Source organism: Aphis gossypii, chromosome 1 (assembly GCF_020184175.1).
Source record: "Aphis gossypii isolate Hap1 chromosome 1, ASM2018417v2, whole genome shotgun sequence".
Classification (NCBI taxonomy): domain Eukaryota; kingdom Metazoa; phylum Arthropoda; class Insecta; order Hemiptera; family Aphididae; genus Aphis; species Aphis gossypii.
Window position 1 is genome coordinate 22,512,012 of NC_065530.1, and position 16,661 is coordinate 22,528,672.

At 25.5% G+C, this 16,661-nt stretch overlaps 1 protein-coding gene across 1 annotated transcript; it reads left to right on the plus strand.

The window, feature by feature from the left end:
- The first annotated feature begins 1,814 nt into the window (after nt 1-1,814).
- Nucleotides 1,815-12,926, plus strand: LOC126548857 (uncharacterized). The gene is made up of 9 exons (XM_050197692.1): nt 1,815-1,931; nt 7,351-7,362; nt 7,455-7,484; nt 8,919-8,987; nt 9,938-9,979; nt 10,096-10,152; nt 10,933-10,986; nt 11,637-11,729; nt 11,843-12,926. The coding sequence occupies exons 2-8, from the start codon at nt 7,359-7,361 to the stop codon at nt 11,714-11,716; spliced, it is 336 nt and encodes a 111-aa protein (XP_050053649.1). The 5' UTR covers nt 1,815-1,931; nt 7,351-7,358; the 3' UTR covers nt 11,717-11,729; nt 11,843-12,926.
- Nucleotides 12,927-16,661: the final 3,735 nt, after the last annotated feature.

Below are 16,661 nucleotides of genomic sequence, written 5' to 3' on the forward strand. Positions count from 1 at the left end.
CGTCCATCGACGGTCAGCGAAAACCACAGACGAGCGGCTGTGGTTTCGCTAGATGTACATTTTGGAACAGTTTGGACACCAATAACGAGAAATGACCACTGGGCGTGCGGCGGTCATATTCGCAAGTTTTCGTGAAGCGTACTATACATATTATTACATTATAAATTATAACACTTAATTACGATATCCACATTTATATCATGATTAGAGTTACAATGTTGATGACTTTTGCATTTTTTTTCCTTTAATTTTATACAATTCTATCTTAGCTAAAAATTTGTTTCATGTTACCCTGATGCAGAATATTCTAATTTTATTTTGCATTTTTTTTGTTTTTAACGTCATTTTTTTTAACATTTTTAAGTCATTCTACATTATTTAGGTCATTTTTTGTAGTTTTTGTACAGTGTGGAGTCATTTTTCACAAATTATAGATTTTAAAGAAAAGTTTTATAACATTAAAAAAATTTTTAATAATTTTATTATTGTGCGGTTTTTGGTGTTATACATTGATAAAACAAGTGCTCTTTTAGACATACGCCGATCAATTATGTTTATCGAATTTTAGTATCTTATCTTGTGTTTGTTATTTATATTTATAAATGGTATGGAATAAATCCGATAAACGAGATTTAAATTGACATAGACATTAGATGTATTATTTTACGTGCTTATAATTGCAGTGAAAGGAACTATTGTCAGTAGTGATTCGGCATCCCGGCATCCGCGTTCACCATTTAATCGATATTTTTATAATTTTATATTTTAACGATTTTAAATATGCCGAAAGCAAAATCGTCTGTTTTATACATCGTCAATTTTATATAATGCTTAAAATCTAAATGTTTACTATTGTCTATTGTTTATTTATTTATTAATATTATAATTCATATTTTAAATTACTATAATTACACCCATATCTATAATAAAAATTATTATTTATAAATAATTTTTTTTCACTTATTTTGTTAGACTTTTTAGATAATTTTTAAGTACATTTTTTGAAGTTTTTTTAAGGCATTTCTATGTGTTTTTTAGGTCATCAACATCCTAACTCTAATCATAATCTATAATTATTCGCTTTGGCTAGCCCCAAATTATGTAGTTATTGTGAAATAAAATATTTCCTGATGTTCTTAGAATAAATAATTCGTTACACCTTTAATAACTCTAATTAATAGGTAATTACTACAGACTAGTATAAGTAAATATTTATTAAGTAAAAATTAATATAATTATTTTAATTATTTTTAGTCATGGCGTGTAAGTAATTTTTATCTGCATAATAAGTTTATACCTACCTATTTAATATTATGTAACTTGAACTACAAAACCATTATTTATTAAATGTTCTAAGTTCTAACACTAAATTATTTAATTTAGAAATTGACTGATATAGTGATATAATAGGAGTTTAATGACATTTTGGAATTATATATTCCTTTTTTTATTTTTTTTTCGTGTATTTTTTAAATTAGAAACCAAGGAATTAATGTATTAATTTTACCAGTGGCGGATCCAAGAAGGGGGAGAGGGTAATAGGGTAAATGCGCCTCCCTTGAGTTTGTGTATACAAATTTATTACAAAGTGACTTGTGACAAATAATAGTTATATTCAGCGTTACATATCGAATTACCCCCCACCTTGATAAATTTTTGAACCCGCTCCTGCATTCTACTAAAGTAAATGTATTTGTCAAATGATTTGCATAGCGAGTTTTTTGTAGGCAATTATAATAGGTTAAATTCATTAGAAGATTTTTATGAATTGTTACCCTTTAATTAATAATCTAATAAATTAATGACACCTATTATAGTCAATTATAAATTGATTATCAAATTTTTATAATCGAATAATGCGTATTTATTTTCAGTTCTACCTAAAGTCGATGAAAACGTCGGACATTATTTGAAGAGATATTTTTTAGCAGGTATTTCAATATATTTTTAAGATACAATAGAGGTCAGAGGATGTAGAAAAACAATACATTATTATTTATTTTACTACTGTTGCTTCTTTTTAATTACAATAATTATACAATATTTTATACCAACCAGGCTCCGGGGATTGAAACGGAACCGAAAGTACCGGTTCTTAAATCGGTTCCTGTAGAAAATCTAAGAACCGGGATCTTTATTTGAATTCATTTTTCGCAATACATAGAACCGAAATCTATACAAATAAACAATAAGTTTTTCGATTCCTCTAAGCTTTTATAGGTTTTAAGAGGACATCGTATCAAAACGTGTACGCGTGCAACGCTCCAGAGATGGCGCTGTTCGCAGGTTCGGCATCGACGGCGGCTTATAGTTAAAATCATTTCCCCGTGTTTCCGGAACTGTCCCGGAGCGTGTTGTCACTTGTTATTAAAATATCGACTATCGTAGCACATAAATTCCATAAAAGTCGATTGTTCATTTACGCATTATCGGTATAATAATAGGTTTAGTTACTGGCGCGCACTTGCATAGTAGTCTTCTGGTTCTTTGATCCACGAATTTGGAATACCTATTAATTCTATACAGTATAAATGAATGTATCAAGTGTTGCATTTGCTTTCCAAGTGTCGTCGATTGACAGTATGCTTACTCATTCTAGTAAATAATTTTCGCTTCATTTGTCATGATCAAATAAAGGTATAGTTTCTCTTAGCGTGGCATAAATTCAATCATTTTTAAATTTTAATTTAAGGAATAGATTTGCTCATAGAGTTATATGCATTACTTCACACCAGTCCGGAACTTTCTTTGATCTTGCAGTAATAGCACTTCGCAGATGGCGTGTACACTCCTATAATGTAAGGGGTTGTAGACTTTAGGGGATATTTGGAAATCACTGACTTGATTACATAAGTTTTGATCGATTTCATCATAAATCATAATATTTCGAATGTAATTCTTCTGATCTACTTATAGTTAAATACTTATGACTAGGTTTAACATATGAAAATTTATTATTTGTACAAATTGGTAAACCTAGGTATTAATAGAAAAAGTATTAATTTGTGTTGGTAAACTAATGTCTAAAAGTATATGTAAATTAAATACAATATTGTCATCTGAATAATAAAATAATAAATCATTATAGGTATTTAAGAGTGGCAAAATTGCCTGTACATTATTTTCGTTTGAATTAATTGGCAAAACCATACTACTTGGTAACCCTACTTTTATGTCTAATGATTATTTAAGTAATTATTTCAGTTTTAACAAACTGGATTGAATTAACTCTATTCTAGCCGTTTGTATGACGTTGAACAATATACTGGTCTCAAATACATGTATTGCTCTAACATCAGGCTTATTTGAATGAAATGATTTAATAAATGTTTTCTGATATTGTATTCGTCCGTCATATTTTGTAAGTCTGAAAAAGCGTGAGTTAATTTAATTATAATATTTTTTTTCTTTTCCTTGTTTAAGTTTAATAACCCTAAATTGTTTCTCTAAAGTTTAAAACATTTAATTTTGTAGTGTTCCTATCAATTAATTTCTTTATATTTTCGTTGAACTTAAGAACACAAAAATAGTTATAGAGTCCAAACATAGTTTGTGCTTTTTTCGAATGGAACAGCTCTCTTTATAAGATTTTGGTGACCTATATATTGGAATTCTATATTATTATTTCTATTTACTTCGGAATCTATTAATTGAATAATTCACAAACTATCTTACAGTTTGCTATGGTAAAATGATGTTCTCGAATATGCTTATACATTTTATAAATCGATTCTATATTTTCATTTAATGCTAAGGATCTTTCGTAAGAACTTGAAATGTCATAAAATGTAACTAAGTTCCACCTCGTCGTTATAATTCTCCGAGGCCCTTGGTTTTCAAATTAAAGTCCAAATTGTGTGAATATTTTCTCATCAGCATAATATTTATTATCTAATAATGCCTTTTATGAAATATAATATATAGGTATACACATTAGTTCGTATATTATCAGCAGTGGCGAATTCTCCAGGCATGCTCAGCATGCACCGCATGCTTAGAAATAAAAACATTATTAATCAAAATACAAAATATAATGTGTTACATTAATTCATTTATTTCTGTTATACCTACTTAGGCATCTGTGTTGTTATCATTTTTTTTTTTTTTGGAGGCCGCTAAGTTCGCGCATCAATACATGTTATTACATGTTACGAGTGTGTATGTGGCGATAACCGTGAATTCGGTCTATTTATGAGTTAAATATAAAGAAAAACTGAATACCGAAAAGAAAACGAGAATCGAGCTTATATTATACAACAAAAACAAGCACAACCATCCCATTAAATAAGAAAATGATTATTATTGTATTCATTTTTTAATTATAAAAAAATAAATGTCAAAAAAAATGTTTCCTATTATTAATAATTACTTGTTTATCATTAAATAAAGTCAGATTAAAATGATAAAATAATATAAATTTGTTTATTATAAATGTTCGTATGGAAGCCATATATTTTATTTCAAAATCAATAGGAGCTGTGGACCCAAAAAGGTTGATAACCACTAGGTTGTAGGACACTTTGTACGGTCATCCACAAAAAATGAAAACCGCGGATAGCTTGTACTATTTCAAGTAAAAAAAAATGTTGAGACATGAAAATATGTTAGAAATAATTTGTTATTACAAAATACAGTTAGTTAACATGCATAAATAATAATAATAGTTACAGTGAAAATTCGTCAATTCGTGTTATGTATTTTTAAAACATTCATTGTCAATTATAAATCATAAATCATAATATATATATATTTAAAAATTAAAAGTATGGCAAATTATTTCAAGTAATTGTATGTTTATTAATATTTTATTTTCGTGGTGTACACAGGCTTCGTAAATTCTGTTTTGTGTATTTCGGTTTTTTTTTTCTTATGTTTTTGTTTAAATAACTAGCACATTCCTCCAATTGCAAATTGAATGAACTGTTCCATCCTTCGCTAAAATTATTTGTCCTATTTGAATTTTTGATTGTTTGATGTCTGATATTCCAAATTTGAAGAGGGAATCTAGGTGCGTACCATTCTTTCCGTTTGTTAATATAAGTTCATAAAGGTTTGTAGTAACTATTTTCTCGTCCACGTCACTTTTGAACAATTAAAACGAATATTTGATTTATTTTTTCTTAAAATGGTATATTCATATACTAATTTTTAAAAATTTTTGAATTTAGTTTGGTAGTTTATTTCCGTTCATTTTATATTATTTTAGGGTGAATAGGTTAATTTTTAATACTTTTATACTGTGACACCAAACACATATGTCTCATACTTATATCGCGATCATGATTCGCAATCTAAAGTTTTAAGCAATTTAATTTTATCTCATCTTTTAAAATATATTTCCGGATTTATTTATACCATACAAGACGTCCGCGATCGAATTTTACAAATTTTTATCACCATACAAAGTATCCGCGATCAATTTCTACCAAATTATTTTCACCGTACTAAGTGTCCGCGATATGAAACTCAAACAATAGATAGTACATACTTTACTCAACCAATGGTGTAGCTTTGTACTTAGAACCTATGTCTTTGTGTAAAAACACGAGTTTACTACGATGGATTTAATTGGAACTCGAACCTGGACCCTTATTTAATCATTTTAAGAACTGTAATCGTAAAAAGAATTTTTATTTATTTTTATTTTTATTAGCCTAACTGGAAGCAAAAAATTATGAAGTTTCTATTCCCTAGCAACAACTAAACAACAATCTACATTTAAAGAACTTATAATAATATAAAATATATAAGGCAAACGTATCAGAATTTCTTCTATGAATCAAATTTAACCTAAAAGCTAAAATATTTGTTAACATTTTTTAGATTCTGAACGGAGTGATGAATGTATTGATTTTACAATGATGTGTGTTTTTTTTTTTTTTGTCTTTTTTTTTTTTTTGTGTCTGTCGACGACATTTGGAGCAGTAAAGCAGACTTCAGCCCCTCTTTGAAAAGGAAATTGAATTTAGTTGGTACTTTGGGGGGTCAAAAGTTAAAAATGTTCAATATTTTTTAAATGAATCGGGAAAAACCGTAAAAAAAGAGGGGAAAACGGGATTTTTTACGCAAAACCAGTTTTCGTCAAAATGGAATTTTTTATTTTGCTATAACTCAAAAACTAATCGATGTAAATACTTGAAATTTTTACCAAATGCTTATATTAGCGTTCTCCATACACAGTTCAATTTTCAAAGAATTTTGAGTTTTTTTAAACTATTTATAGACAATTGAAATTTTCAATTTTTCTAAGTATTTTTTTTTTTAAATAACGATAAAAATTTTTTGGCTGACCAGAAAATCTTGAAAATTTAATACGAATAATACGTATTATATATATTTATTTATACGCAATTTTGTGGTTGGAAAATCGTAAACATTTTTTCTTTTATAACTAAGTTTTGAAAATTTGGTACAAGGTTCTCCATAAATTTTTTTTCAAATATCTGCAAAAAAAACTCTACCGGATTCAGACAAAAAAATTTTTATGAGTATTTGAAATTTAAATTTTTACAAAACCACGTTAAATAACGGTTTAGCCTAAAACGATTTTTGATATTTGTTGTTATTCAAATAGTATAAGTCATAAATACTTAAAAATTTTACCAGTTATTTAAATTGTCATTTTCTTTACGTGATTTGATTTTCAAAATATTTTGACTTTTTTTGAGATATTTATAGACAAATGAAATTTTCAATTTTCCTAAGAATTTTTTTTTGACGTGTCAATAAAATTTTTTTTGGCGGAGTAAAAATATTTGAAAAATTAATACAAAGTTCCTCAGAAGTTATTCTTATAGCGATAAAAAAATTATAAGAATACATAGGCACAATTTTTTTTTATTAGCATTTGAAGTTCAAATTTTGACAAAAACTCGTCAAAATCATGAATATTTGCAAATTATTTTGTTGTTCAAAATTCATAAAATTGTTTATATTTATATCTAATGTTAAATATTCTAGACTGACAAATTATCTCCGTTCAGAATCGTTTTTCGTATACAATGATACCTATCATTGCATTCAAATTTAACCTACCCTAGTCCGAAGTCCACCCCACCCCCTAATGTACAGCAGAGCGGTACCCACTTGCCGACTTTTTTTTTAAATATGATTTATATACTCTTAGTTCTAATCTGGTATGTAAATGGCAAAACTTATAAAGTTATCACACAACATTTTTATTTAAACAAAATACTAAATTATTTAAGTTAGGTAATAAACAAAATAGTATATACAGGTTCCTTTAATCTAGTACCTATTAAATCACGAACCAATATTATTACCTACCTAATGAATGCTTTGTTATATTTATAAATAAAAAAATTAATAACTTGTATATTTTACATGCAGTATACTCAATGTGTAAGTACGCTTTTTTTACTAACTATGAAATAGTAAATGTTAACAATACTACACAATTTATGTTTAAACTAAAAATTACATTTATTTTACAGTATATATGAGCGCAAATTTTCAAAAAAGATGTAAGTTAAATTTTTTTTTCAATTACTATAGGTTAGTACGAGTATATAATATACTATCGTCTACGTCTATCACACCTAATTAGTAATTACCTATATTATATATATATAATTTAAGTTTTAAAATAATAGTCCAGAAGGACAAGAAATTAAAAATATTTCATATATCCACGTATTTTACATAATAATACATTTTATATAAAATATCAATAAATAATAATTAATAGAAAATATAGTTAAATTTTTAAAATAATACAAAATGTTTCGTTTTTATTATTTTTCTGACTTAAAATAGACATGATAAAATTACATAAAACTGAGAGTAATGGTCAACTAAACAAAAAGCTTAATGTTCAATGTTCTAAGTCATGGGGATCTGGTGATTATGATACCCCACCGCCGGTGAGCGGTCATATATTTAAAATCACTTCGACTCGGCTTAGTTCTAACAAGCCTTCGTTGATGATGAAAAATCCTAATTGGTGGGATTATTATGTAGCAATAATGTATAATAATATTATAGACAAAACTTAATTCAACCTAATATAAGTATATGACTTCAAAAAAATGCAGCTGTCATAAAAGTTTAAATATACCTACTATAAAAAAACGAAACTAACCTGTCACGTAGTCTTCACTCGGTCGTAAATAATAAAAGTAAATTTATAAGTAAATTATAAAACGTATACAGAAAAATCATATATTGTGTATTTTTTATTAAAATAATATTAAATTTTAGTGTTAAAAAAATAATAAAAAATATATGTACAATGTAGGTATATTATACAAATAAGTAGAAATATAAAAAAAAAATCATATATTTCGCAATTTTTTTAGGCAAATTTTTTATATACCTAATTCATACGTGTTATTTCACTAGATGAAAATTTGTTTCCTAACGAACTCTAGTTCTTTTAAAAAATTTAGGTGTACTGACATGAGTGAGCTTTAATTTAATTTTTTTCTACGGGAGCCGTTTAGGTATTTACCTGTTTGTTAGACCTTTTTTGACGGGAGCCGTTTGGAAAAAAGCAAACAATAGACGGGAGCCGTTTAGGATCCTACGCTCCACTCAGAATCGTTTCGTACTTCATATGCTAGTATTAATCATTAGTTTCTAACTTACTATGTTAAGTTTGCACCACGATTATAAAGAACTATTACGATTTATAATCGTGGTTTGCACACACGACGATGAGGTACTGTCAACAATTACTGTATCACAAATTAAGATAGTACTATCTTAGTTCATGGCCACTTATTTTACTTTTATGATTTCTATCTGTGGATACTATATAGGTATAAGCGACTCTTTCGGTATTTTTTTAGCTAGTGATTTCTCTTATTTCAATATAGACTACTTTGTTTTTTTAGGTTATTTTTTATTACTTTTTGACATCAACTAATAATTATTTATAATATTTTGTATATTTTTAGTGGAAAATAAGATCAATGATTTGGAGAATAATAATTCAATGGATTATTTGCTGAACAAATTTAAAAAACGTATGCTATTTTATATTTATGGCTGGGCGCAAACCAAAGCATTACAAAAGAAGCGGCCAGCTTAATGTACCGGGTCTTGACAATTATTTTTTTTTACTGAATTGGTGTGCGCCTAAGACCTATCCTACTATCTACATTCTAAATTATAGCATAAAGATTATTTTGACATAAATTTTAATTAGCTTTTATAGAACTATGAGTAATCTCTAAAATGCAATTCTACCAAACTTCAAACATTTATTACATAAATTATAAGTTAAAATATTCAACATGGGAGATGACAAAATTACGAAGTATAATTAAATATCAATAAGCTTTGGAAAACATTCTTTGATTTGATTTGTTTCTTTTTTAATTTTTTCTTATTAGGTATATACATCTATTAAGTATTATTAAGCACTGTTTATATAAGATATAAAGCAGTTACAATAAAGATTTTATACAATTCACAATAAATCACTTTAATTAAACAAATTAGGAAATGTGAGCTATTGCTGTATGGAATAAAAATGTAAACAATCTTTTACTAGCAGCATTCTTCTTAAACATTTCACTGATTTTATTACATTTTTTAACAATGGCCTCATTTTTAACTTTTTTTGCCAAAGCTAGTTTTTTATATGCAGCACCACTAAGATACTTACGACCATCCATGTTATTTAGCTTTGTCTTACTACAATATAACATAATAAAAATAATGAAATATGGCAATCTACAAAATAAATTTAGTTATTCATAAAGTAGGTAATTTTAAAACGTTAGTTATGTAATTATGTAGCTTAAGACTAAATTCAAATTTCAAACATTTACACTTAATATTTACTTACCTTTTTGTAATATCAGAATTTTAACCATACACGTATCAATATTATAATAATAAAATATTATTTATCAATGTACTATTTCACTCATCAACTAATAATTATTTATAATATTTTGTATATTTTTAGTGAAAGTTATGACCATAGATCGGGTGAACAATTTAAAATCACGTATGCTTTTCTATATTATTTATTTTGTAATGTATTATTTCTATAATATATTACAAACCCTCCTTTGGAATTTTAAATAAAAATACTCATCAATTTTTATACATTTATGTTCGCAGCATATTTAATGCGACTGGAAAGCTATAATTGTTACGTAATGAGAATGAAAAATATGAGTAAGATATTATTTAATTATATAATTATTGCAATAACAATATGATGTAAATTTTTAAATTCTAAGTTATGAAAATTAAATATAGGTAATTGCATTTTTATAATATAATTTTTTAATTTATTATAATATTAATAATAAATAAAATTAATATTTATTATAAATTAAAATTTTAATTTTTTATAATATTTTCATAATTTTAAGTATTTTCATGTTGATATATGTTATGGAATAACAATTTTCCCATAGAATATTATTTACCTAATTTATTTATTGAATATAGTAAGTTGTGCTATAAAATATAAAGTATAAATTCTAAATATTTTGTACCCGTTCGTAAATTGTCACGCACGTTTAATATCCATGATATCTAATTATAATATTATTGTTCATTGTTGAAAGTTGAAATGTTAAATAAATTAAAAATATAATGATGAACAGTCCAAAAACAAAATTTAAAAATAATATTACATTTAGTGTTTTCAAAAACTCTCATTATTTTTTTTAATACTACGAACCATAAATAGATTTTGATTCCTGTTCTGATGGTGTTTATATATTATTGTATGATAATACAATTATTGACTTAAAATCACTATTACATACGGATATATAACTATATAAGGATATACGGATTCAATTAATTTTACTTTGACACATTATATCAAAATATAATTATGTCCATTGAAAAATTAAATAATTTTTTTTGTTATGATTATAATTTGTTTGTTTCCACACATCTATCACGATAATATTTTTTGTGATTTTTATTATGTCTTTTTAGAAGTGTTACCGTTTCATATCGACTTTTTCAAAAAGAAATATGATTTATTTAAAGGTATGCGACTTTTAATATTATTTTAAAGTATTTTATTTTTATTCATCATTAAAAATATAGCTTTGTACTTATAATCTATCTTTATTCTTTTACTAAATTATTTATAAAGTTAACTGTAGAAATCAAATATTTAATAAATTTAATAGTATTCATGGGCACGCATTGGGAAGAGCAAGATAGGGCACTTCCCCCTCCCTAGGCAAAAAATATTTAAAACTTGTAGCTCTATAAATATTACCATGATATCATTATTATATTTATTACCTTACATTTGAAAATTTTCTTATTTTGACCCCCCTTAAAATGTTACTTATGAGTTATGGGCACCCATGATAGTATTGTTAGGTATTTCAACATACTTGGTTAAACACTATAGTATATTATTACATATTTATTGTTATAAGTGTTACCCTCATACACTTTTTTAGTGTTAAACAGCTTTATGATTGAGTTATACCAAAACTACATACTATATTTTTCTCATAAAAAAAAATGAAGAAATTTGTATTTTGAAAGCTTAAATATTTTTTAAAGAAACATTTTTACTACCAGTAACAAGTACCTATATCATACGTTTAGTCGATTAGACATTAGTAAATATTAAACTCGTTTTATATATTAATCGTTATTATAATTTATTATATTTTTAGACTATATCGGAAGTGAAACAATTTTTGATGAGTTTGAAGTTTTTTTCAAAGAGACTTCACAAAAAGAACATGGAGAATAGTCTAGTGAAAGTGGTTAATATTATTTTTGTCTCAGTTTTAATGCACTTACTCTACAGTCTACATTGCAATTTTACATTTACATAAATAATATTACTATATATATTGTTTTTAAAAATACCATATAGGACAAGAAATTCAACAAGATAAAGACGAAAAAATTGTAGACGTGACTGGTTAATATAGAATAGTTACATAAATTATATTAATTTACACTGATTTAAAATATACTACCGGGGTCATATAATTAGTTCTAGATTTATTTTAATTTTTATAATATTATAAAAATTAAAAATATAATTTATAAGCCACCGAAAATATATTATCTTATCATAATAATGTAACCACTATTTCTGAATTTTATTATTATTTCTATTTATTATTATTATTTTATTTTTTTTTTGTTAATATTCTTAGTTAATTTAATATATCGTTGAAATAATATAATATGATAAATGATAATATTATAATTGAATACCTTTATTAATGCTATTAATATTGTATTATATAATTATAATTAGGTAATCAAACATTTATACTAATAGTCTTTACCAAAATCAGATTTATGATATTTTTTATTAATTAAAATATTAATAAAAAGTATAGTATGTCAGAGCAGTATTGTATTGTATTATTTGTGTTATAAATAATATTAAATTGCTTACACTAGGCGTGTCCAACCATTTTTAACTTGCGGGCCACATCCGAAATTTATATTTATTCTGCGGGTCGTATATATATTTATAAAAAAAATAATGTAAATTATAATTCTATTAATAATCTAAAATCAAATATATTTTTCTATTTATTCAATTTTAATAATTAAAAATAAAAATTGTACAATATTTTGGAATTCTTAAAGCTTTTTAACATTTTTTTACATTATAATTTTTATTTTTATTTTTACCCCTACAAATAGGTATACTTTTTTTAAAATGGTCACAGGCCGGTTGGAATACTTTCGCGTGTTGGGCACACCTGGTTAGTGGTTTACATTGTAATATAATTCAATAATACATTTACAAAATAAAAAACATTTTAAATAAACGTTGTACATTTATATCATATTACCGCTATAAATATAAATTAATTATCTCTTTAAATAAAATACATATTAATATTCACGATTTGTAAATAGATTATGACTTATTTTACTATTTGTATTACAATTTATAAATATTTCAAGTTTGATAATAAATAATATCATTTTTACTCGTCAGATTTTACACTCGTCTGAATAATATTGACACTATTGTAATAACTAGGTGCCAGGTGGCCACAATTTTCATACTTTTAACTATTAATTATAAGCATGGTTAAAATAAGTTACAACTAATAACACAAATATCTATCATTACAATCATAAAACAAATATAAAAATTAATACGATGTCAATGTCTAAAGAAGACATAATTATAGTACCTAATAATAATAACTTATAATATATTATATTTTTGACATTTTTGAGTTATTTATAGAAAATTTAAATTTTCATTATTTTTCTTTAAAATTTTCAATAAAAAAAAGAGTGGTCAAGTGAATCATGCTCTGCTGTATAGTAGGTCACTATAATGGATGTATTAAATTTGAATCCAATGATAAGTATGTATCATTGTATACCTATACAATGATACATCATAGTTTGTTAGTCAAACTTAAGGAAAATCTTATATTAAATTTTCAATTCTTTTTTTTATTAACATTTGAAGTTCAAATGTTAATAAAAAAAAATTGTGCCAATATGTATTCTTATAATTTTTAAATCACTATGAGATTAACTTATGAAGAACTTTGTATTAAATTTTCAAGTATTTTACTTAGCCAAATTTTTTTTATCGATATTTATAAAAAAAAAAACTAAACAAAAACGAATATTTCAAATGCCTATAAATAGCATTAAAATGAGCGAAATATTTTGAAAATTAAGTTATGTAAAGAAAATGCCAACCTAAATAACTAGTGAAATTTTCAAGTTATCTATGACTTATATTTCTTGAATAATAACAAATATTTAAAATCGTAAAAATTTAAAATCGAAACGTTCATAACATTTTTCCTATTATAAGCTTCGAGTTTTTTCTTTAACTATTTAAAGAGAAACTTATGGAAAACTTAGTGTTATAATTATTAGCCTTAGTAATAAATAAAAAAATGTTGAAAATTTAACCGTGTATAGATAACGCTATTATGAACATTTGGTGAATATTTTAAGTATTTCAAGTGATTCGTTTTTGATTTACCTACAACCATATAAAAAAAAAAATCGATTTTGTCAAAAACTGGTTTTACTCAAAAATTTTTGTTTTTTCGTCACTAGTTTTTTGTTTTTCCCGATTTTTATGAAAGCAACTTTTTACTTTTGACCTCTATAATGTACCAAAGATGTTCACTTTGACTTCAGAAACCATACCCCCAAGCTTGAAATTGAAGCATTATTTCGACTAGTTTGTACAAGCTACATGTACATACGAGTACACACACACACACAAAACACACCTCATTATAAAATTAAACACATTTATCACTTCGTTCAGAATCTTAAAATATGAATGAATAAAAATAGTTGAAAATGTAATACAAGGTTCTTACTTTCCTAGTAAATGGTTTATTTCATAATTGAAAGATATTAAAAATTGATAGTCACAATTTTTTTTTATAGAAGCTTTTAAATTTAGAATAATGTGATATAAAGTATTTTTTAATAATAATTACTTAGTTAAGTCTATTCAGAAATTTTTTAATATTACAAAACACAGTACTTATATAAAGGTAGGCGGTAGGTATGCAAGGTATGTAACATACCTAAATATAATTACCGAGCTATTAATTATTATCCATCTATAAAGTGTTTAATAGACTATTATCTCTAGGTACTTCTCTAATATTTAAAAAGTAATTATTCCTGTATTTTAAAAAAACTAAATGTAATACTACAAATATTTTTTATGACTATCTGAAGTTCACGTTTTGGCAGTGGCGAATTCTCCAGGCATGCGCCGCATGCTTAGAAATAAAAACATTATTAATCAAAATACAAAAGTTATTTTATAATTAATAATATATTACGTATTTTACGAGAAATTTAATGTGTTACATTAATTCATTTATTTCTGTTATACCTACTTAGGTATCTGTGTTTATCTTTATTCTAACATTTAAAGACAGAGCATGCGATAGATGTGTGCACAAGTTATACGACCTTTATTATCGTTGTAAAAAACCAGTTACTCCGAGACCCCCTCTACTAGCTGCCGCGTATAATCACCCGGGGCATGCTCATTCTGTTGTGCTTCTTCAACGTAATTTATAAAATTTACGTGTACGAGTAAATGGCAATTTTTTTTAATTTAGTAAAAAGAGTTAGTCAAGTCTCAATTAAAGTATTATTTAAGTAAGTGCTATTGTATATAATATGTATTAAATTAAAGTCTTATATATAAATTAATACAAACTTGTGTATTATTTATTAATTATAAATTAAATAGAACTATAATACATTATGATAAATGAGCATGCCTATACATCAGAATCAGTATTCACCACTGCGTTTTGGCGAAATGGAATATAATATTTACGCACTAACACTAACAGTTTCTCATCAATCATTTTATTTTATTTTGATGTAATTTAAAAAACGAATAACCGTAAATACTTAAAATAAGAGTATTATTATTTTCAATACATGGTGCCTTTAATTTTAAAATATGTTGACTTTTTTTAGCTATTTATATTACATGTCTATAGGTATATATAATATATTTTATGGACTATCTATTATTAAATGTAATAAATATTAGTACATTATAGTACACACTTTCTGTGCATTTATGTTTGATTTTTTACAATATTTAAATTTTGCGGTAAAATAAAAGCATTTTTAAATTTAAATATTTTATATAGGACATTAAAAAAATTAAAACATCAAATCATCGTTAAAAAACCAATGGATGCTTGCGTGAAAGTTGTTGTACACGTTATCATCACAGCTGATAGAGTATTTATTATTGATGGATAACATTGTGGAAGTTACAACCGAGGTTGTAGATTACTTTTATATTTTTACAACCGCGGTAACAATGAAAATTAATGTTATCTAAAATAACGTACTTGCACAAGATAATAATTATAATAAATAAATTTTATAGGCCAGCAGTAGACTAAAGACAAGATCTATTGAAACTTTTATAGATCTCTGATCTTGAGCACCACTGCAGGTGTGCATCAAAAGCAGACTACTAACTACTATAGACTAGGTTCTCTGTACCGTCATGGGTTTTTAATGATATAAATATATCGACATACATCTGTGTAATTCGTATAATTATTAAGCAACAACTAATTCAATTCGAATTGAAGTTAGATATTAGGTTTAGGTCATTAAAGCAGCCTAGTATTTTAATTTTAAATCGAGTATTTTCTTTTCGAGTTTCATGAAGCACGTCTATTTAAACGTTCTCATTCTTTCTTAAATCCTCGGCCAGGATAGATTTTGACTGTCGAACACTCAAGTGTTCTCGTTCAGCAAGTTAAAAGTTCCCGTCGAGTACCAGTATAACGCGTATCAACGTGAGTATGTGTCATGTGACAATGTATCACTGATACTCGATAGACGTCAGTCACTGGCCCGATAGGCAATAATTGCCGGCTACCAAGAATCGTTGACAATTGATAGCCATTATATTTATATTTACTATTTAGGTACACAATAACTTGACGTATAATATTGCACTTTTGTGATGTACTTAAATAATTACACAATAGTTATGCAAATATCAATGCCAAATAACATACAAAATAAATAAACCATTGTAGTGACACGTTTAAAAAACCACGGGACAGAATACAAAAACGTGTTAACAATAAATATTACACAAAACTATGTTACAATTACAAATATTATACGACAAGGTGATACAGTTAAGTTAACGTCGATAACATAACAACGCA

Bases quoted from the DNA above. Each gene is read 5' to 3' on its own strand.
- LOC126548857 (XM_050197692.1), top strand. The intron at 7,485-8,918 runs GTAAGTTAAATT...GTATATTTTTAG, and splicing joins CGCAAATTTTCAAAAAAGAT to TGGAAAATAAGATCAATGAT. The intron at 8,988-9,937 runs GTATGCTATTTT...GTATATTTTTAG, and splicing joins GCTGAACAAATTTAAAAAAC to TGAAAGTTATGACCATAGAT.